The sequence below is a fragment of the Heptranchias perlo genome, chromosome 25 (genome assembly GCF_035084215.1).
Source record: "Heptranchias perlo isolate sHepPer1 chromosome 25, sHepPer1.hap1, whole genome shotgun sequence".
Classification (NCBI taxonomy): domain Eukaryota; kingdom Metazoa; phylum Chordata; class Chondrichthyes; order Hexanchiformes; family Hexanchidae; genus Heptranchias; species Heptranchias perlo.
In genome coordinates this window covers 35,337,979-35,359,972 of record NC_090349.1, presented here as the reverse complement: position 1 = coordinate 35,359,972, position 21,994 = coordinate 35,337,979, and the positions used below count along the sequence as shown (strand labels likewise).

Sequence of the window (21,994 nt, the reverse complement as noted above, 5' to 3'; positions counted from 1 at the left end):
AGTATCGAGCTTCTTGAGTGTTGTTGGAGCTGCACTCATCCAGGCAAGTGGAGAGTATTCCATCACACTCCTGACCTGTGCCTTGTAGATGGTGGAAAGGCTTTGGGGAGTCAGGAGGTGAGTCACTCGCCGCAGAATATCCAGCCTCTGACCTGCTCTTGTAACCACAGTATTTATGTGACTGGTCCAGTTAAGTTTCTGCTCAATGGTGACCCCCAGGATGTTGATAGTGGGGGATTCGGCGATGGGAATGCCATTGAATGTCAAGGGGAGGTGGTTAGATTCTCTCTTGTTCGAGATGGTCAATGCCTGGCACTTGTCTGGCGCGAATGTTACTTGCCACTTATCAGCCCAATCCTGGATGTTGTCCAGGTCTTGCTGCATGCGGGCACGGACTGCTTCATTATCTGAGGGGTTGCGAATGGAAATGAACACACTGCAATCATCAGCGGACATCCCTATTTCTGACCTTATGGTGGAGGGAAGGCCACTGATGAAGCAGCTGAAGATGGTTGGGCCTAGGACACTGCCCTGAGGAACTCCTGCAGCAATGTCCTGGGGCTCAGAGGATTGGCCTCCAACAACCACTATCAACTTCCTTTGTGCTAGGTGTGACTAGCCATTGGAGAGATTTCCCCTTGATTCCCATTGACGTCAATTGTACTAGGGCTCCTTGGTCAAATGCTGCCTTGATGTCAAGGGCAGTCACTCTCACCTCACCTGGAATTCAGCTCTTTTGTCCATGTTTGGACCAAGGCTGTAATGAGGTCTGGAGCCGAGTGGTCCTGGCGGAACCCAAACTGAGCATTGGTGAGTAAGTGCCGCTTGTTAGCACTGTCGACGACATCTTCCATCACTTTGCTGACGATTGAAAGTAGACTGATGGGGTGGTAATTGGCCAGATTGTCCTGCTTTTTGTGGACAGGACATACCTGGGCAATTTTCCATATTGTTGGGGAGACGCTAGTGTTGTAGCTGCACTGGAGCAGTTTGGCTAGAGGCGCGGCTAGTTCTGGAGCACAAGTCTTTAGCACTACAGCCGGGATGTTGTCGGGCCCGCAGCCTTTGCTGTATCCAGTGCACTCAGCCATTTCTTGATATCATGTGGAGTGAATCGAATTGGCTGAAGACTGGCTTCTGTGATGGTGGGGATATCGGGAGGAGGCCGAGGTGGATCATCGACTCTGCACTTCTGGCTGAAGATGGTTGCAAATGCTTCAGCCTTGTTTTGCACTCAGGTGCTGGACTCCACCATCCTTGGGGATGTTTACAGACCCTCCTCCTCCCGTTAGTTGTTTAATTGTCCACCACCATTCACGATTGGATGTGGCAGGACTGCAGAGCTTTGATCTGTTCCGTTGGTTGTGGAATCGCCTAGCTCTGTCTATAGCATATTGCTTCCGCTGTTTAGCATGTATGCAGTCCTGTGTTGTAGCTTCACCAGGTTGGCACCTCATTTTTAGGTACGTCTGGTGCTGCTCCTGGAATGCTTTACTACACTCCTCATTGAACCAGGGTTGATCCTTTGGCTTGTTGGTAATGGTAGAGTGAGGAATATGCCGGGCCTTGAGGTTACAGATTGTGCTGGAATACAATTCTGCTGCTGCTGATGGCCCACAGTGCCTCATGGATGCCCAGTTTTGAGCTGCTAGATCTGTTCTGAATCTATCCCATTTAGCACGGTGATAGTGCCACACAAGACGTTGGATAGTGTCCTCAGTGCAAAGACGGGACTTCGACTCCACGAGGACAGTGCGGCGGTCACTCCTACCAATACTGTCATGGACAGATGCATCTGCGACAGGTAGATTGGTGAGGACGAGGTCAAGTAGGTTTTTCCCTCGTTGGTTCACTCACCACCTGCCGCAGGCCCAGTCTGGCAGCTATGTACTTCAGGACTTGGCCAGCTCGATCAGTAGTGGTACTACTGAGCCACTCTTGGTGATGGACGTTGAAGTTCCCCACCCAGAGTACATTCTGTGCCCTTGCTACCCTCTGTGCTTCCTCCAAGTGGTGCTCAACATGGAGGAGGACTAATTCATCAGCTGAGGGAGGGCAGTAGGTGGTAATCAGCAGGAGATTTCTTTGCCCATGTTTGACCTGATGCCATGAGATTTCATGGGGTCTGGAGTCAATGTTGAGGACTCCCAGGGCCACTCCCTCCGCCACCTCTGGTGGGACAGGACATACCCAGGGATGGTGATTGAAGAGTCTGGGACGTTGGCTGAAAGGTATGATTCTGTGAGTATGGCTATGTCAGGCTGTTGCTTGACTAATCTGTGGGACAGCTCTCCTAATTTTGGCACAAGTCCCCAGATGTTAGTGAGGAGGACTTTGCAGGGTCAACTGGGCTTGGTTTGCCTTTGTCATGTCCGGTGCCTAGTGGTCCGATGCCGGGTGGTGTTATGCATGTATCTTTTTTATGTGGCTTGGCAGCCAAAATGGAACACATTACTCGTGGCCTGACCAATACATTTATAAAGAATGAGAACTGAAATAATCTAGAAAAGTTTTTAAAATGTACCAGTGATACTATAGAGTAATAGTGCCACATGACTCACAGGAAGATATAATAGAATTATTTAGGAGTTACATAAGAAAAGAATATTCAGTTCATTACGCATATCTGTCTAGTACTCTAGATCTGGATTAGGATCTGGAATGCACTGCCCGAGGGGGTGGTGGAGGTAAATTCAATCATGGCCTTCAAAAGGGAACTGGATAAGTACTTGAAAGGAAAAGATTGGCAGGGCTGCGGGGAAAGGTCGGGGGAGTGTTACTAGCTGATTTGCTCTTGCATAGAGCCGGTGCGGACTCAATGGGCCGAATGGCCTCCTTCCGTGCTGTAACCTTTCTATCTTCCATTATAGCACTCAGCTGTGGTTTGAATTACTATTTTTGCCTCTACTACCCTGCATTGCAGATTATTGCAAATGTTTATTACTCTTTGAATAATTAAGTTTTTAATATCTGTTCTAAATTAACTTTTCGTTTTTAAAAAAATTTTAATACTCTCCTGGCTTAGAAAGTAATATTCTGGGATACCTTGTATACACTATGTAATACATTATATCAATCATTGATGTTTTTCCCAATGTCTTTAAATGGCTTCTTCCTTGGCTAGAGAGCTTAAGCTTGAGTTTTTCCAATCTTTCCTTATAGCTCGCTTAGTATTTTTGTGGCTTGGTGACCAGAACTGGAAAGAAAATTATAGGGGTGTTATAACTGAATGAAAATGAGCAGTGTGATCACTGTGTTGCATGATTCTATCTCTGACAGCATGACAACCATCCATGATTCTTTGGTCTTGGTGTGACAGTAGCCATTAATCCCTTGTGTTTCTTGGCAGGAGTACTGGATCCTCGCTGCAAACTGTGTGTGTTTATGGGAATGACTGATCCACAGGCTCCTCGCCACAGACAGCAGTCCATGATTCTGGTTTCTATGGATACGCCAGGGGTTAAAATTGTCCGACCTCTCTCTGTTTTTGGGATGGAAGACCCTCCAGGTGAGGCAGGCCATTATTGGAGGATCACCTGAGTGAGGTGAAAGTGCATTGTGCAATTGAGGGACCTATGTAGATGTGCTTGGAGTTAACCCTGAAAAAGGGATACAGTTGGAGGATGCCCAGTGTGAAGCAGTTGGTTCTGGTGTAGTGGGTATCTCTGGTGAAGCCGTTGGTTCTGGTATAGAATCATGGAATCATAGAATGGTTACAGCACAGAAGGAGGCCATTCGGCCCATCGAGCCCGTGCCGGCTCTTTGCCGGCTCTTTGTAAGAGCAGTCCAGTTAGTCCCATTCCCCCGCTCTTTCCCTGTAGGCCTGCAGATTTTTTCCCTTCAAGCATTTATCCAATTCCTTTTTGAAAGCCATGTTTGAATCGGCTTCCACCATCCTTTCAGTCAGCGCATTCCAAATCATAACTACTCGCTGCATAAAAAAGTTTCTCCTCATGTCGCCTTTGGTTCTTTCGCCAGTCACCTTAGATCTGTGTCCTCTGGTTCTCGACCCTTCCGCCAATGGGAACAGTTTCTCTCTATTTACTTTATCTAAACCCTTCATGATTTTGAACACTTCTATCAAATCTCCTTTCAAACTTCTCTGCTCTGAGGAGAACAACCCCAGCTTCTCCAGTCTACCCATGCAACTGAAGTCCCTCATCCCTGGAACCATTCTAGTAAATCCTTTCTGCACCCTCTTTAAGGCCTTCACATCCTTCCGAAAGTACGGTGCCCAGAATTGGACACAGTACTCCAGTTGTGGCCGAACCAGTGTTTTATAAAGGTTCAATGGGTGACAGAAACAAAAGGCAGTAAGGGAGAGTGTACAAAACATGACCGGACAGATGGTCTGAGAAAGTAGGGCAAAGACCAAGGGAAGTCTAGATTAAACTGCATTTATTTCAATGCAAGAAGTCTGATGGGCAAGGCAGATGAACTCAGGGCATGGATGGGTACATGGGACTGGGATGTTATAGCTATTATTGAAACATGGCTAAGGGAGGGGCAGGACTGGCAGCTCAATGTTCTAGGGTACAAATGCTATAGGAAAGGTAGAGCAGGAGGTAAGAGGGGAGGGGGAGTTGCTTTCTTGATTAGGGAGAACATCACGGCAGTAGTGAGAGGGGATATATCCGAGGGTTCGCCCACTGAGTCCATATGGGTAGAACTGAAAAATAAGAAGGGAGAGATCACTTTGATAGGATTGTACTACAGACCCCCAAATAGTCAACGGGAAATTGAGGAGCAAATATGTAAGGAGATTACAGACAGCTGCAAGAAAAATAGGGTGGTAATAGTAGGGGACTTTAACTTTCCCAACATTGACTGGGACAGCCATAGCATTAGGGGCTTGGATGGAGAGAAATTTGTTGAGTGTATTCAGGAGGAATTTCTCATTCAGTATGTGGATGGCCCGACTAGAGAGGGGGCAAAACTTGACCTCCTCTTGGGAAATAAGGAAGGGCAGGTGACAGAAGTGTTAGTGAGGGATCACTTTGGGACCAGTGATCATAATTCCATTAGTTTTAAGATAGCTATGGAGAAGGATAGGTCTGGCCCAAAAGTTAAAATTCTAAATTGGGGAAAGGCCAATTTTGATGGTATTAGACAGGAACTTTCAGAAGTTGATTGGGAGAGTCTGTTGGCAGGCAAAGGGACGTCTGCTAAGTGGGAGGCTTTCAAAAGTGTGTTGACCAGGGTTCAGGGTAAGCACATTCCTTATAAAGTGAAGGGCAAGGCTGGTAGAAGTAGGGAACCTTGGATGACTTGGGAAATTGAGGCCGTAGTCAAAAAGAAGAAGGAGGCATATGACATGCACAGACAGCTGGGATCAAGTGGATCCCTTGAAGAGTAGAGAGATTGCTGGAGTAGAGTTAAGAGAGAAATCAGGAGGGCAAAAAGGGGACATGAGATTGCTTTGGCAGATAAGGCAATCCAAAGAGCTTCTACAAATACATAAAGGGCAAAAGAGTAACTAGGGAGAGAGTAGGGCCTCTTAAGGATCAACAAGGTCATCTATGTGCGGAACCACAAGAGATGGGTGAGATCCTAAATGAATATTTCACATCGGTGTTTACGGTCGAGAAAGGCATGGATGTTAGGGAACTTGGGGAAATAAATAGTGATGTCTTGAGGAGTGTACATATTACAGAGAGGGAGGTGCTGGAAGTCTTAACGCGCATCAAGGTAGGTAAATCTCCGGGACCTGATATGTATCCCAGGACGTTATGGGAGATTAGGGAGGAAATTGCGGGTCCCCTAGCAGAGATATTTGAATCATCGAGAGCTACAGGTGAGGTGCCTGAAGATTGGAGGGTAGCAAATGTTGTGCCTTTGTTTAAGAAGGGCGGCAGGGAAAAGCCTGGGAACTACAGACATCTGTAGTGGGTAAGTTGTTAGAGGGTATTCTGAGAGACAGGATCTACAGGCATTTGGAGAGGCAGGGACTGATTAGGAACAGTCAGCATGGTTTTGTGAGAGGAAAATCATGTCTCACGAATTTGATTGAGTTTTTTGAAGGGGTAACCAAGAAGATAGATGAGGGCTGTGCAGTAGACGTGGTCTACATGGACTTTAGCAAAGCCTTTGACAAGGTACCGCATGGTAGGTTGTTACATAAGGTTAAATCTCACGGGATCCAAGGTGAGGTAGCCAATTGGATACAAAATTGGATTGACGACAGAAGACAGAGGGTGGTTGCAGAGGGTTGTTTTTCAAACTGGAGGCCTGTGACCAGCGGTGTGCCTCAGGGATCGGTGCTGGGTCCGCTGTTATTTGTTATTTATATTAATGATTTAGATGAGAATTTAGGAGGCATGGTTAGTAAGTTTGCAGATGACACCAAGATTGGTGGCATTGTGGACAGTGAAGAAGGTTATCTAGGATTGCAATGGGATCTTGATAAATTGGGCCAGTGGGCCGATGAATGGCAGATGGAGTTTAATTTAGATAAATGTGAGGTGATGCATTTTGGTAGATCGAATCGGGCCAGGACCTACTCCGTTAATGGTAGGGCGTTTGGGAGAGTTATAGAACAAAGAGATCTAGGAGTACAGGTTCATAGCTCCTTGAAAGTGGAGTCACAGGTGGATAGGGTGGTGAAGAAGGCATTCGGCATGCTTGGTTTCATTGGTCAGAACATTGAATACAGGAGTTGGGATGTCTTGTTGAAGTTGTACAAGACATTAGTAAGGCCACACTTGGAATACTGTGTACAGTTCTGGTCACCCTATTATAGAAAGGATATTATTAAACTAGAAAGAGTGCAGAAAAGATTTACTAGGATGCTACCGGGACTTGATGGTTTGACTTATAGGGAGAGGTTGGATAGACTGAGACTTTTTTCCCTGGAGAGTAGGAGGTTTAGGGGTGATCTTATAGAAGTCTATAAAATAATGAGGGGCATAGATAAGGTAGATAGTCAAAATCTTTTCCCAAAGGTAGGGGAGTCTATAACGAGGGGACATAGATTTAAGGTGAGAGGGGAGAGATACAATAGGGTCCAGAGGGGCAATTTTTTCACTCAAAGGGTGGTGAGTGTCTGGAACGAGCTGCCAGAGGCAGTAGTAGAGGCGGGTACAATTTTGTCTTTTAAAAAGCATTTGGACAGTTACATGGGTAAGATGGGTATAGAGGGATATGGGCCAAGTGCAGGCAATTGGGACTAGCTTAGTGGTATAAACTGGGTGACATGGACATGTTGGGCCGAAGGGCCTGTTTCCACGTTGTAAACTTCTATGATTCTATGATTCTAATGTAACTTCCTTGCTTTTGTACTCTATGCCTCTATTTATAAAGCCCAGGATCCCGAATGCTTTTTTAACCACTTTCTCAACCTGTCCTGCCACCTTCAAAGATTTGTGCACATATACCCCCAGGTGTCTCTGCTCCTGCACCCCCTTTAGAATTGAACCATTTAGTTTATGTTGCCTCTTCTCGTTCTTCCTGCCAAAATGTATCACTTTGCACTTCTCTGCGTTAAATTTCATCTGCCACGTGTCTGCCCATTCCACCAGCCTGTCTATGTTCTCTTGAAGTCCATTACTATCCTGCTCACTGTTTTTACTACACTTCTAAGTTTTGTGTCATCTGCAAATTTTGAAATTGTGCCCTGTACACCCAAGTCCAAATAATTAATATTTATCAAAAAAAAGCAGTATAGTGGATATCTCAGGTGAAGCCATAGGTTCTGATATAGTGGGTATCTCGAGTGAAGCCTTTTGTTCTGGTATATTGGATATCTCTGGTGAAGCCATTTGTTCTGGTATATTGGATATCTCTGGTGAAGCCATTGGTTCTGGTATATTGGATATCTCAGGTGAAGCCTTTTGTTCTGGTATATTGGATATCTCTGGTGAAGCCATTGGTTCTGGTATATTGGATATCTCGGGTGAAGCCGTTGGTTCTGGTATATTGGATATCTCGGGTGAAACCGTTGGTTCTGGTATATTGGATATCTCGGGTGAAACCGTTGGTTCTGGTATATTGGATATCTCGGGTGAAACCGTTGGCTCTGGTATATTGGATATCTCGGGTGAAACCGTTGGCTCTGGTATATTGGATATCTCGGGTGAAGCCATTGGTTCTGGTATATTGGATATCTCGGGTGAAGCCGTTGGTTCTGGTATATTGGATATCTCGGGTGAAGCCGTTGGTTCTGGTATATTGGATATCTCGGGTGAAGCCGTTGGTTCTGGTATATTGGATATCTCGGGTGAAGCCGTTGGTTCTGGTATATTGGATATCTCGGGTGAAGCCGTTGGTTCTGGTACATTGGATATCTCTGGTGAAGCCGTTGGTTCTGGTCTAGTGGATATCTCGGGTGAAACAGTGTTAGAAATTCTCTTTGTCTGTTGGCTGTAAGGATTTTATGTGAAATAAGTTTATTTAGTCTCAACTCAGTTCCTTGAAGGGAATGTTCCAAGGCGCTAAATTGACCCTAATATGACACGAAATTTGCAGTCTCATTCAGGGAAACCACGGGTTGGCTAGTGTGGAAGTGGGAAAGTGCCACACTGATTCAGAAGAGGTGCTTTTCTGAGATTGGAACAAAGTGGAGGGGACTTTATTTTGCACCTAACTCTGGTGTCTTTTATCAGAGAGAGTGCTTGTTGCTGACACTGGGCACTTGAAATGGGAAACTGTTCCATTCCCTAGCACTGATGTCCTTCACCTCGATAAGCATAAAATTCACAAAACTTAAATGCCCCTCAGATTGCTTCATCTACACAGTTCCCTTCAGCTGGCAAGGGGAATAAAGGAGCCCCGGGTTTCCTGTCACTGTTGTGCTGTGCTCAGATGGTAAGTGTCTCACTATAGGACAGGATGAAACCCTGTAAGAATTTGTCGTCTCTTAAAGATGAGGCAGTCTTCTACTGTGAAGCATTTCAGCTAGCACCCTGAGCAACATGAGGGGTTGTGATAGAGTAGATAGGGAGAAACTGTTTCCACTGGCAGCAGGGTCGGGCACCAGAGGACACAGATTTAAGATGGCTGGCAAAAAAGCCAGAGGGGAGATGAGAATTTTTTTTACGCAGCGAGTTGTTATGATCTGGAATGCACTGCTTGAAAGGGTGGTGGAAACAGATTCATTAGTAACTTTCAAAAGGGAATTGGATAAATACTTGAAGGGAAGAAATTTGCTGGGCTGTGGGGAAAGAGTAGGGGAGTGAGACTGATTGGATAGCTCTTTAAAGAGCCGGCACGGGCACGATGGGCCGAATGGCCTCCTGTGCTGTATGATTCCATGAACGTATGCTGTGAGTTGGGTGGCTCAGCTGAGAACTAATGAGACCTCTCACCAGTGCCATGGGATATTGGAGTTGCCTGAGTAAATTTTCTGTGACAGTAGTCTGAAGAGAAGGGGCTGGGAATTTATCCAGCTGTCAGGTCAGGAGGGGAGGAAGAGTTGATCCAGTTGTTGGGATTGGGTAGAAGGGGTGGGGAAGAAGGAGAAATGGTGCAACTGTCTGGACTGAGGGCGAGAAGGGAGGTGATGGTACCACTGTAATGATGGGAGGAGGGAGATATATGGCTGTAGTGTGATCGGGTATAAAAACACATTTGTTACCTTACTGTAGGAGGTCATGGCGAACTTGTATTTGAAAATGTTCGAGTGCCAAAAGAGAACCTTCTGTTGGGGCCCGGTCGAGGGTTTGAAATTGCCCACGGTAGGCTGGGACCCGGAAGGATACACCACTGCATGCGACTCATTGGCTACGCAGATCGAGCTTTGGAACTTATGAAGGAACGGGTGAGTATCTGACACGAAGTGAGGTTGATCATCTGGATACCTCCATTCAGATCTAGACCAAAGGTGGCTGTTTAAAAGCGCCCCTCACTGATGACTGTTAATGCAAACCCACATTGCGTGTTCATAGACGTTTACAACATGGAAACAGGCCCTTCGGCCCAACATGTCCATGTCGCCCAGTTTATACCACTAAGCTAGTCCCAATTGCCTGCACTTGACCCATATCCCTCTATACCCATCTTACCCATGTAACTGTCCAAATGCTTTTTAAAAGACAAAATTGTACCCGCCTCTACTACTGCCTCTGGCAGCTCGTTCCAGACACTCACCACCCTTTGAGTGAAAAAATTGCCCCTCTGGACCCTATTGTATCTCTCCCCTCTCACCTTAAATCTATGTCCCCTCGTTATAGACTCCCCTACCTTTGGGAAAAGGTTTTGACTATCTACCTTATCTATGCCCCTCATTATTTTATAGACTTCTATAAGATCACCCCTAAACCTCCTACTCTCCAGGGAAAAAAGTCCCAGTCTATCTAACCTCTCCCTATAAGTCAAACCATCAAGTCCCGGTAGCATCCTAGTAAATCTTTTCTGCACTCTTTCTAGTTTAATAATATCCTTTCTATAATAGGGTGACCAGAACTGTACACAGTATTCCAAGTGTGGCCTTACTAATGTCTTGTACAACTTCAACAAAACATCCCAACTCCTGTATTCAATGTTCTGACCAATGAAACCAAGAATGTTGAATGCCTTCTTCACCACCCTATCCACCTGTGACTCCACTTTCAAGGAGCTATGAACCTGTACTCCTAGATCTCTTTGTTCTATAACTCTCCCAAACGCCCTACCATTAACGGAGTAGGTCCTGGCCCGATTCGATCTACCAAAATGCATCACCTCACATTTATCTAAATTAAACTCCATCTGCCATTCATCGGCCCACTGGCCCAATTTATCAAGATCCCATTGCAATCCTAGATAACCTTCTTCACTGTCCACAATGCCACCAATCTTGGTGTCATCTGCAAACTTACTAACCATGCCTCCTAAATTCTCATCCAAATCATTAATATAAATAACAAATAACAGCGGACCCAGCACCGATCCCTGAGGCACACCGCTGGTCACAGGCCTCCAGTTTGAAAAACAACCCTCTGCAACCACCCTCTGTCTTCTGTCGTCAATCCAATTTTGTATCCAATTGGCTACCTCACCTTGGATCCCGTGAGATTTAACCTTATGTAACAACCTACCATGCGGTACCTTGTCAAAGGCTTTGCTAAAGTCCATGTAGACCACGTCTACTGCACAGCCCTCATCTATCTTCTTGGTTACCCCTTCAAAAAACTCAATCAAATTCGTGAGACATGATTTTCCTCTCTCAAAACCATGCTGACTGTTCCTAATCAGTCCCTGCCTCTCCAAATGCCTGTAGATCCTGTCTCTCAGAATACCCTCTAACAACTTACCCACTACAGATGTCAGGCTCACCGGTCTGTAGTTCCCAGGCTTTTCCCTGCCGCCCTTCTTAAACAAAGGCACAACATTTGCTACCCTCCAATCTTCAGGCACCTCACCTGTAGCTCTCGATGATTCAAATATCTCTGCTAGGGGACCCGCAATTTCCTCCCTAATCTCCCATAACGTGCTGGGATATATTTCATCAGGTCCCGGAGATTTACCTACCTTGATGCGCGTTAAGACTTCCAGCGCCTCCCTCTCTGTAATATGTACACTCCTCAAGACATCACTATTTATTTCCCCAAGTTCCCTAACATCCATGCCTTTCTCGACCGTAAATACCGATGTGAAATATTCATTTAGGATCTCACCCATCTCTTGTGGTTCCGCACATAGATGACCTTGTTGATCCTTAAGAGGCCCTACTCTCTCCCTAGTTACTCTTTTGCCCTTTATGTATTTGTAGAAGCTCTTTGGATTCTCCTTTGCCTTATCTGCCAAAGCAATCTCATGTCCCCTTTTTGCCCTCCTGATTTCTCTCTTAACTCTACTCCGGCAATCTCTCTACTCTTCAAGGGATCCACTTGATCCCAGCTGTCTATGCATGTCATATGCCTCCTTCTTTTTGACTAGGGCCTCAATCTCCCGAGTCATCCAAGGTTCCCTACTTCTACCAGCCTTGCCCTTCATTTTATAAGGAATGTGCTTACCCTGAACCCTCTGTCTTCTGTTGCTGTTGGTATGGGAGTAGATGCCCTGTACTCCAAAAGTGGTTCATTGTGTGGTGCTCCAGAGATGTTTTGACAACATAAGATGCGATATAAATGAGATTTTTTTTCCTCTAATTTGCGCTGTCGCAATAGGGTAGGGTGTAACTCCAATCCCAGGTGGTTTTGTTTCTTTTTTCTTCTCCCTTGGTGAGTTTACAATTTCTACTTCTGTACATGGAGAAGAGATGAAATGGAGGGCTAATCGCACCATCTTGTGGCAAGCTGAGGAGCTGCATTAGTTGGGAGCCACGATTAGGTCAGCCACCCACCCAGCTTAACGGACGCAGAATGATCAGTGATCAGAGGTTTAGACTAGAATAAATGGAATTGGTCCTGTGCCATGTAGAGCAGGTAGATTCCAGGTTTGATCCCTAGAGTTAGTGATTATTAGCCAGGACAGCAGTGAAGGAACTACAATTAGCCTTGGTGTTCTTGAGCTGGAGAGGAAAGGGGAAATTTGCAAGGGTTCCTACATAATCAGTATCATTAATGAGGTGAGAAAGCTAGAGAAGGAGCTTCTGGATGCGCTCTGTCAAAGATGAATTTGAAGAGACTGTCAGGAAATTCCAGCTTGGAAGTGTTGTGCGATCTGAGACAACAACTTGAATTTATATAGCACCTTTAACATAGTAAAACATCCCAAGGCGCTTCACAGGAGCATTATCAAACAAAATTTGACACCGAACCACATAAGGAGATATTAGGACAGGTGACTAAAAGTTTGGTCAAGGAGGTAGGTTTTAAGGAATGTCTTAAAGGAGGAGAGGTGGATAGGCTTAAGGAGGGAATTCGAGAGCTTAGGGCCTAGGCAGTTGAAGGCATGTGGTGAAGTGATGAAAATCGGGGATGCGCAAAAGACAAGAATTGGAGGAGCGCAGAGATCTCGGACGGTTGTAGGGCTGGAGGAGATTATGCAGGCTGCATAGAAGAGAGGCCTGTTGAACTGAGGCACGTGACCATCTTGAATGCCTGATGGTACCAGCAAGAATACTTTTGGCGAGCTGCCAGCAATGAATGAGCACTGACAGGCAGCTTGCTGATCGGTGGGGCGAATTCTGTCGGTACCTCTGCATTGTTAAGCCCTTAAAGAGGGAGAGGCAACTGCCGGGGGGCGCAGGGGGAGGAATGAAGGGACTGCCAGCGGGTGATAAGATTCATGTTCCTCCAGGCCCCACAAAAATCAGTACCACAACATTTTCTCCCATTTTCAGAGCAGCCTGCAGTGGTCCCTGTAAAGACATAGGACCCTAATTTGCGTATTTAAGCAGGCTGCTCACCTGTTTCCCAGTCTGCTTCAAAATCGCGTTAGGCCGAACATTGGTGGGCATGGGGTAAGTAGTGCTCCACAGTTTTCAACCTTCTACTGCTCCATTCCTGCTTGAAACAAGAGTCGGCCTCACTGTGACTCCAACTTTGCGGAGTAATTGTAACTGGAATATTTACGGTCAGTGAGGTTTTTTTTTGCATCATATATAGTATTAAGTGCATAACAAAAATAGTCAGAACCTTTCATTACATCATCCTTCCTGTTTAAATGTTTGGGGGCTATCAGCACTAGAAAATCCAATTGAAAAGTTAATCGAAAACCTATCTTCACTGCTCTGCTGCTATGAAAACAGGCCCATGGTCTGTTCCCAGGCTCTCATCAGTGTTCTCGAGGCAGCCACCAAGAGGTGCCAGGGATCAGTCTTGCCTCCCAGTTTTGGATTGTTGCAAATTACAGTTTTTTTAATTTGGTAATTTCCCCTCCCCCTCCCCCCCCAACCACATCCACCATCTTTTTCTGCATCATCTTAAAAAAACTTCCCTTTTTATAGACATATTATCTTCTTCATTCATAAGGTCAAGACACCGAATCCTGTGGATGCCGTGAATGTAGCTTCTTTTGTTAATATGTGTTGAGTGAAACGGGCTCTTGTATTGTTTTTCTCATTCTACGAACCAACTGGCTGAAATTTGCACATGTAACTCGAGACCCTGATCTGAATGGAGGTCTCCTCATTGTGAATGCAGCATTCTAGCAGAAAGGCCATCTTGTTTTTTGCAGTTTTGAAGAAAGGTTCGCACCCAAAACTTTAATTGGTCTGATCGCTCCACAGGTGCTGAATGTTTACAGTATTTTCAGATTTCCAACATCTGTTTATTTTTTGCAGGTTGACTTTGATGTGAGTCTAACCCTGCCAGAAATGTGAGGTATGGGAAGCTGGGGACTGATGGGTTTATTTTGTCCATCATTTTATATCCTCCTAACTCGAGGCAGTCTAAATTACGGCCCGCAGGCCATATGCAACCAACAAGCCCTGTCAGTACAACCAACAAAGCCAACACACCTCTTCTATTTGTGCCTATGTTTCTTACTGTTGGCTTGTTCTGATCATTTTTGTAGATCTGCATGTTTGCAAAGGGTTTGATGTTGTCGCCTCATTAAATAAATGGTAAATAGGAAAAACAAGATCTATTAGTATCAACAGTGAGATGCCTGCAAATTAATGGGAACATTGATTTACACTTTATATGTGGCTCAGAAGGCTCAATGGTAGGCATCTAAATAGCCCACAAAGATGAAAAGCTTGGGCACTTCTGACCTAATTCACCAGTGTTCCCTTAGCTAGCGTTATCTGCAACTTTATGAAGGGGATTCAGTAAGGCAGTGAATGTAGACTCTAACTTGCTTTCTAACCTCCTACCCTCTGCATGTAGGTAAAAACACGCGTGGCCTTTGGAAAACCATTAGCTGAGCAGGGAACCATCATGGCAGACATTGCTAACTCCCGGATTGAGATTGAGCAGGCACGGTTGCTAGTGCTGAAAGCAGCCCATCTCATGGATACAGTGGGAAACGAGGTAAAGACTCGCTGAAGATGAAAGCTTCCATTTTGCTCCAGTTTCATCAAATCAGAATGCAACGGAACTTTTGTAAAACTGTACAAGCATTGTGTAGTGAAACCAGCATAACTCATGGTATGTGTGAAATGTGCTTATTATTTCCATGGCTTTTTGGTTTATAGATTTTTGCCACATCTGGCAATTTGAATATCTTGCATCCACCTCACCTTTGTAGGGTGTGAAGCATGCTGATTGGCTCATTCATAAAAAATTACTGATCAGCCCAATTGAAGAAAAATGAGCAAATCTCGAACTACAAAAAGTGTTATTGACTATAAACCTCTATCTGTCTCTGGTGATAAAAATTCCATTCAAAAAGTGAAACCAATAAACAACAAGCAAGACCAAACAATTGAATGGTTGAAAAAAATATTCCAACTGGTTTTGAGTGTCCATCCTGTTTCCCAGCAACCCCACAGATCGAAGGTTCATCTAAAAATAAAATTTATAAAGAACGGTGGTTGCCCACAAACTCACCCATGGACTGGTACAAATCTCTGCAATAATTTTCTGCCTCTCCTTACTCGGGGACAGGGATTTGTGTGCATTTGAACCCTCGTTGTTCTTTTATTTTTCGGGACTTTGCACACGTGCAACCTCACTGCCACGCAATCCCTTGCTGTACTCACACATATACAAACTGTCAATTCTGCCTCATAAATTTATATGAATAAATAAGCCACTTCTCAGGCTGTAGTGTGTTGAATCTTGCTGCGCCACTTCTTGCCACTAGAATTATATTCTGTTGGTTTATAATGTCCATCCAGCATCAGCTTCATTGGCCCACCATTCACGCCATTTCCAGCCTTTGTACCATACCCTCAGTGAGCGATGCCACAGATCTAATATATTATGTAGTATTGCATTACATAGTATAACGCTTCCATCATTCTAAAACAGCGCATCCTCTTAACTTGTTTGCCATGCCACGGGAGATGTGCTACTCTTTTTAAATCTTTGTCCACAAATAATGACATGGGTGATCAACTAGTCTTTTATAGATAAGCAGCCTATAAGATCCCAGTTTTTGAAGTCAGTGCTGCTTCTTCATGGATTACTGATAGATAATGCAATGCTGTTCCATCAAGCTATTTCTGTGTAGTACTGTCTCCTTATGTGTTGCATCCTTTCTCTTGTTTCTGGTTCATGCTCATTGCAGTGTTTTATGAATATTTAATCTTTTGTCATTGCAGGAAGCAGCCTCCGAGATCTCCATGATTAAATTGGTGGCACCAAACATGGCATTACATGTCATTGATCGTGCAATCCAGGTGAGGGTGGTTAATGCGTAACTGGGATTTATGTTCCACGATTGTATTAGTACGATCTAAGGGTTGGCCACTCAAGCTGCAGCCCCTCTTATTTGGGATTTTTTTTGGTCTTTGGGTGAGTTGCTGGATAAGGTGCCTTTTGGCAGCAGAGTGCTCCATATTGAGAGGAGTGGAGACAGCAACCTGGTGATCAACCCCAACTGTAAACACCCCTTGAGTGTGCAGTCACAGGATAACATTGCAGATACTGTCACAGTTTATTCCACTCGCTCCCTTTCCCCTCAGTGGTTCCCAGGCATCTCCAGCACAGATCTGCATCATCTTCCAACTCTGCTGACAATTTATTTCTGTATTTTTCAGGCATTTGGGGCAGCCGGACTCAACGGTGACTACCCATTGGCTCAATTTTTTGGCTGGGCACGTGCATTGCGACTCGCTGATGGTCCAGATGAGGTTCACAGGGCTATGGTTGCCAAGCTTGAATTGAAACGCTGAAACACTGAACACTGGTGCTGATTAGGACAACCACTCCCAACTTTTTTGAGATCACAATGTACATAAATCAAATCACAATCATGACTCTGAAACAATAATAATTTATTTGTCTCTGATTACTGTTTAGAGTCAGCCTCACCAATAATAACATTAATTGCCTTATTATTTCTCCCCTCTCCACACACCCCCACCCTTCAATCCCTCAGCACATCATTCTCTGATCAAGAGTGGGTAAGAACCAATTGCAAGCAATCAACTTGTACCGTTCTTTCAGCCAGCCGCTAGGAGGCCATGTTGCACCGTGGAGTGTACATGGTATCAAGGGAATGGTTTGCCAGAGTTACTGAACCTGACTGAGATGGTTAAATTATAACTTGCTCAATTGATCTGACAAGATTGCTGAAACACTGGGTGCATGGCACTAATCAGATCTTGGATTTCCTGCTGTGTCAGCAGCAAAATTATCCAAAAATCAGTAAAGATATTAGAAAGATTGAAATTTAAATATTGGATGTTTTAAATGTAATTTTCATTTTTTTTTGTCTCCCAGTTTGCTCCCCTCTTTTCTGAAGGTACTGACTCCATGCTGGGGTACAGTTCCATGGGCCCCAGGAGTCCTCTATCACCTGCCCATCTGGCCATTCTTCATGTGTGAGCCTAGACCCATCAGCGCCAGCAAGGCAATTGGACTGTGGAGGGCATAATGGCTGAGGTTTTGTCCTGAGCTGACATTCACTTGCGCTTTCTAGCAGGGGTCATTGGATAACAATTAGGAGCAGAAAAACCTGGCTCTTTTTCCCCGTTTCCCCCCTCCCCCTCCCCCTCCCCAACCCAATAGTGTTAAGGATAACTATGCCGCTACTGCGGCCCCAGCTGAGATCAGCTAACTCAGTACAGACAGGGGAAGAAAAGCTGGGACTTTCCTGGTCTGTACGTCAGTACCACACAAATATCCACTGAGCCACCTCATTTCTATATTGGCAGGTGTTGTTTTTATAACCTATCTGTAGCTTGTTGATAGTTTTGGATTATTGCAGTTGATTATCCCCTTTCTGACGTGAAGAGCAGCAGCCTCTAAAGACGAAGCCAACTCTTTATAATTCTTCTAAAATGTACTTTAATTTTTATTTTAATTTTTGTAATTGACTTTGGAACTGTACATATTTGAGGAATTGAATTCTCAGTCTGAAGTTTGAAAGTTTATTTTCTGAAATTATGGATCTTAGAATCAAAACTGTATAATTGAAGATGAATAAAGTGCGATTACAGAGTCGATAATGCACAAGGCCTGGAATGTGTTTAATACTGGACGCTTTGCTTCCCAATGGCACAGATCAAACCCAAGGTAACTTGAAACTAGACTGTTGTAGTGGGTTGAAAACACTGGCCTAGACTTTCTGATTGGACCGCATCTCTTGCAGGGCAGTATTTCTACCTGCCTTGGAGATGACCCTGGATCCCGGATGACTTTCCAGTCTTGCAATCATTTGCATGCTGGAGGTGGCATTCTGGCCCCTGCTTATGGAGTCATCCAAATGGGGCTAGAAATTTGCTGCGGCAGGCCACAGAAAATGTTTGCAGAGGCCACTCTTTGATTACAGCTCCAAGACCTCCTCTTCTGACTCTTTGAACACTAGACACCAGGGCCTAAAAGGTGGCCCTGATGCTCAGTATTCAAGCAGGCCAAATGGCTGAAAACATAGCGGACATAATTTTTCCCTAATTTCTATCTGTTCTCCATGCATCTGCCCACATATAGCACAATATCGACAGTCTGAAGAGTCCACAGGGTGGTTGGTGTGGGAAATGTCACGCTGGTGCAGTGAAACGTATCAGAGCTGCTTCTGGTGCTTAGTAACTGATTACAGTTGGCTATGCGAGGCTGCATCGGTGGCTCTTGTTCTTGGCCAGCACATCCTGCTCAGGTCCCCCACCCCTTCCCTGATAAATGGTGTGCGTGCCAAACTTGGGAAACCTTTGACCTAGTCAAATAGTTTGGATCATTTATAAGTAGAATTATGGATACCTGGGAATAGATTACAGGTGGGAATTCAATCAATGGATTTGGATGATTTATATATAGAACAGATGTTTGGCAATGAGATTATATTATAATAGCCAGGCTTTATACTTATTAAATGACAGACTCCTTTTACTCCCAGCTGAATCCGGAATCAGCTGAATCCTCTTTGAACACTTCAGTTAATATTTATGCACTAGGTATCAGTTTGTTTTGTAAACTGACATTTTAAGCCTGTAGAAGTTGCTCCTTATGCTGATTCAGTTTGTAGCTCCTTTAGTTTATCACCCTGATTTTAAACTCTTCTGACTTAGTTTTACACAAAGTGCTTCTCTAAATTCTTATAATCGATTCCCTTCATTATTTAAAAAATAGTGGTTGCAGTTCCCACACATCCATCTTCTTGGCTGATTTTGCCTAACAACAAAGATCTTGTACTGAGGGGAAGTTGATTATGTCGAATGTATCGTTTTCTTTGTAAATAATTATGTTTTTTCCTCAACAATTTCCTCCCCAAGCCTTCTACAGGCTCTAACTTATGCTGAGCGACTGTATCATTGGTGCAAGTGTCTTCAGAACCTCACTCAAGTGGCCATTATGTGTGGCCACCGCAATTCACTGTGGAGGGCGTTGTAGCTGATTCCTTGCCAAAGATCCACACACACACAGATTTTCCAGCAGGGGCCAAGGGATAGTTATCTGGAGCAGGACCACTGGCCAATTTTTTTCCCCTCCTTCCCCCAGGGATCATTTATGGCGCTCCTACTGCCATCCCAACTGAAATCAACTCAGCCCAGATTAGAGATCAAACCTGAGGCAGTCATGGTCTGTGTTTCTAGTGTGCAAAACCTGCTGACACAACAATGAGGTGTCTTTGTAAATCTACCTGTATAATTAAAGTTTGTACTGTCCGTGTGGGAAAATGTCTTGTGTGTTTATTGGACATGAAGCAAACCAATTGGTTGCTTTTTGATGAATCTGAACTTTGAGCCAATCAGCAAATACTTCAGAGATTGCAAATGCACAGTGCCCTTCGCTTAAAAATTCCTATTCACATGAAAAAGGAAATAATCACATCCCACAGAAAAAAGCAAGAAAGCTGTTGGGTGGCACAGATTTCTTTTAGTTCTCTACCTCCCAACCATTTTATAGACACATGGAAATTTTGATTACATGATCTACCTCTGTCCCCTGCTGTTATATTTCTTCAGCGGTCGTAAGCCTACCCTTTCTTACCAGCCTTAGTCTGCATTTAACTCTTTCCCTAAACTCTGGTTATTGTGTTGTACTGCCTTTTGCAATGTTTTTAGGACTATAGCACAAGTACAACTTTCGTGGATTATGGCAGAGTGATCAACACTTCTTGTGATGTTCAAAGGTAGAAGACCGGTCCATAGTTATGCAACACATCTGAGCCAAGAGGACTGAAGACAGAACAAAAAGGTAGAAGATGAAAACAAATAGAAGTGAAAAGAATAGAATTATTTGACCAAAGTTAAGGGTATAAACACAATTAAAAGAAAAAGGAATGACTGGGAAGAAGTGAGATACAATAGAGAATTTAGACCCAAAATCAGCACAGTAGGAAAAAAAAGCATTAAGGAACAGTACAAGTAGTAGACTGGGAAGATATCATAAAACTGCACTTATACTGCTACTCTTGCAATGATGGTGCTCACTGGTGAGAAGATGCTAGTATAACTTTGGAGTCAGGTCTTATTTGACTCCACAATGTACAAAAGCTTAGCAGGTGCAAGATGTTCACCCTATTATAGAAAGGATATTATTAAACTAGAAAGAGTGCAGAAAAGATTTACTAGGATGTTACCAGGACTTGATGGTTTGACTTATAGGGAGAGGTTGGATAGACTGAGACTTTTTTCCCTGGAGAGTAGGAGGTTTAGGGGTGATCTTATAGAAGTCTATAAAATAATGAGGGGCATAGATAAGGTAGATAGTCAAAATCTTTTCACGAAGGTTGGGGAGTCTATAACGAGGGGGCATAGATTTAAGGTGAGAGGGGAGAGATACAAAAGGGTCCAGAGGGGCAATTTTTTCACTCAAAGGGTGGTGAGTGTCTGGAACGAGCTGCCAGAGGCAGTAGTAGAGGCGGGTACAATTTTGTCTTTTAAAAAGCATTTGGGCAGTTACATGGGTAAGATGGGTATAGAGGGATATGGGCCAAGTGCAGGCAATTGGGACTAGCTTAGTGGTATAAACTGGGCGACATGGACATGTTGGGCCGAAGGGCCTGTTTCCATGTTGTAAACTTCTATGATTCTACAAGCTCACCTTACAACAGTGCCCACTTTGGACATCCACTGTTAGCATTAAGCACTTTCCGGTCAAATATAAAAAAGTTGATTGTAGAGTAAAAAATCCCCAACCATGTGCTTTAGAACACCTAGTGCACCAATGTTGAATTTTTCCATTTCTCATACAAGTCATATTGTGATCTTGAGGCAGTTAATTAAGATGTGGAGATGCCGGTGATGGACTGGGGTTGACAATTGTAAACAATTTTACAACACCAAGTTATAGTCCAGCAATTTTATTTTAAATTCACAAGCTTTCGGAGGCTTCCTCCTTCCTCAGGTAAATGAGGAAGGAGGAAGCCTCCGAAAGCTTGTGAATTTAAAATAAAATTGCTGGACTATAACTTGGTGTTGTAAAATTGTTTACAGCAGTTAATTAAGATTAGTTTAGTTCGAGGCTTATGCTCAATAGTGCCCAAATTCATTTCACCTTGGACTTTAACAGACGAGTTTTTCACTGTGATTTATCTGGTGTGGATTCACCCCTAGGGCGTAGAAGCAAAAGATGGTGTCCCAAGTCCAAGTCCAACCCGTCACCTAGTCCCATGACTTTTTTATATTAATGTTGAAGCTGAAAATTAATCAAAAATATTTAATTAATACAGACTATACTGAAATGTACTATGAGACTTGGTTAACTTTAAGACCAGTACAGTTTAACGCCTGCGACTACAACTCCCACAATGCTTTGCAGCCAATACTTGGCACTTGCCGGAAGTTGCGTGACGTAACCCCGGAGGCGCTTATACCACCGTGCCCCGGATGTTAGGCCCTTCCTTTTGACTTAAGGTAAGAATGGCGGAGTTTTGTTACGAACTATGGGACAGAGCATCGGTTTCCATCGGGGCTGGGAAGCTTTGTTAACATCTAGCACCACACGGAAAGCGCGGTGCGCAGTGTCAGCTGTTCGGATTAGCCTATATTTGTGGTTAAGGAGGATTTATGGTGATGTTTGTGGGGCTCTTTTTGGAGGTAGTGGGGGAAGCGGCAGGGTACGGTGCGAGAAGCGGTGTAATG

General features: G+C 44.3%; 1 protein-coding gene across 3 annotated transcripts in view; it reads left to right on the top strand.

Moving 5' to 3' along the window:
- LOC137342215 (acyl-CoA dehydrogenase family member 10-like) overlaps positions 1 to 19,577 on the top strand; it is a 50,372-nt gene extending 30,795 nt beyond the window's left edge. For 2 of the 3 annotated variants that reach the window (XM_068005999.1, XM_068005998.1), the window contains exons 17-21: positions 3,350 to 3,508; positions 9,582 to 9,754; positions 14,691 to 14,834; positions 16,070 to 16,147; positions 16,508 to 19,577. In XM_068005999.1, coding sequence (XP_067862100.1) covers positions 3,350 to 3,508; positions 9,582 to 9,754; positions 14,691 to 14,834; positions 16,070 to 16,147; positions 16,508 to 16,642 — 689 coding nt within the window. In that variant the 3' untranslated portion in view covers positions 16,643 to 19,577. The remainder of the gene's footprint in view (positions 1 to 3,349; positions 3,509 to 9,581; positions 9,755 to 14,690; positions 14,835 to 16,069; positions 16,148 to 16,507) is intronic. The other variant, XM_068006000.1, reaches the window with a different exon arrangement.
- Positions 19,578 to 21,994: the final 2,417 nt, after the last annotated feature.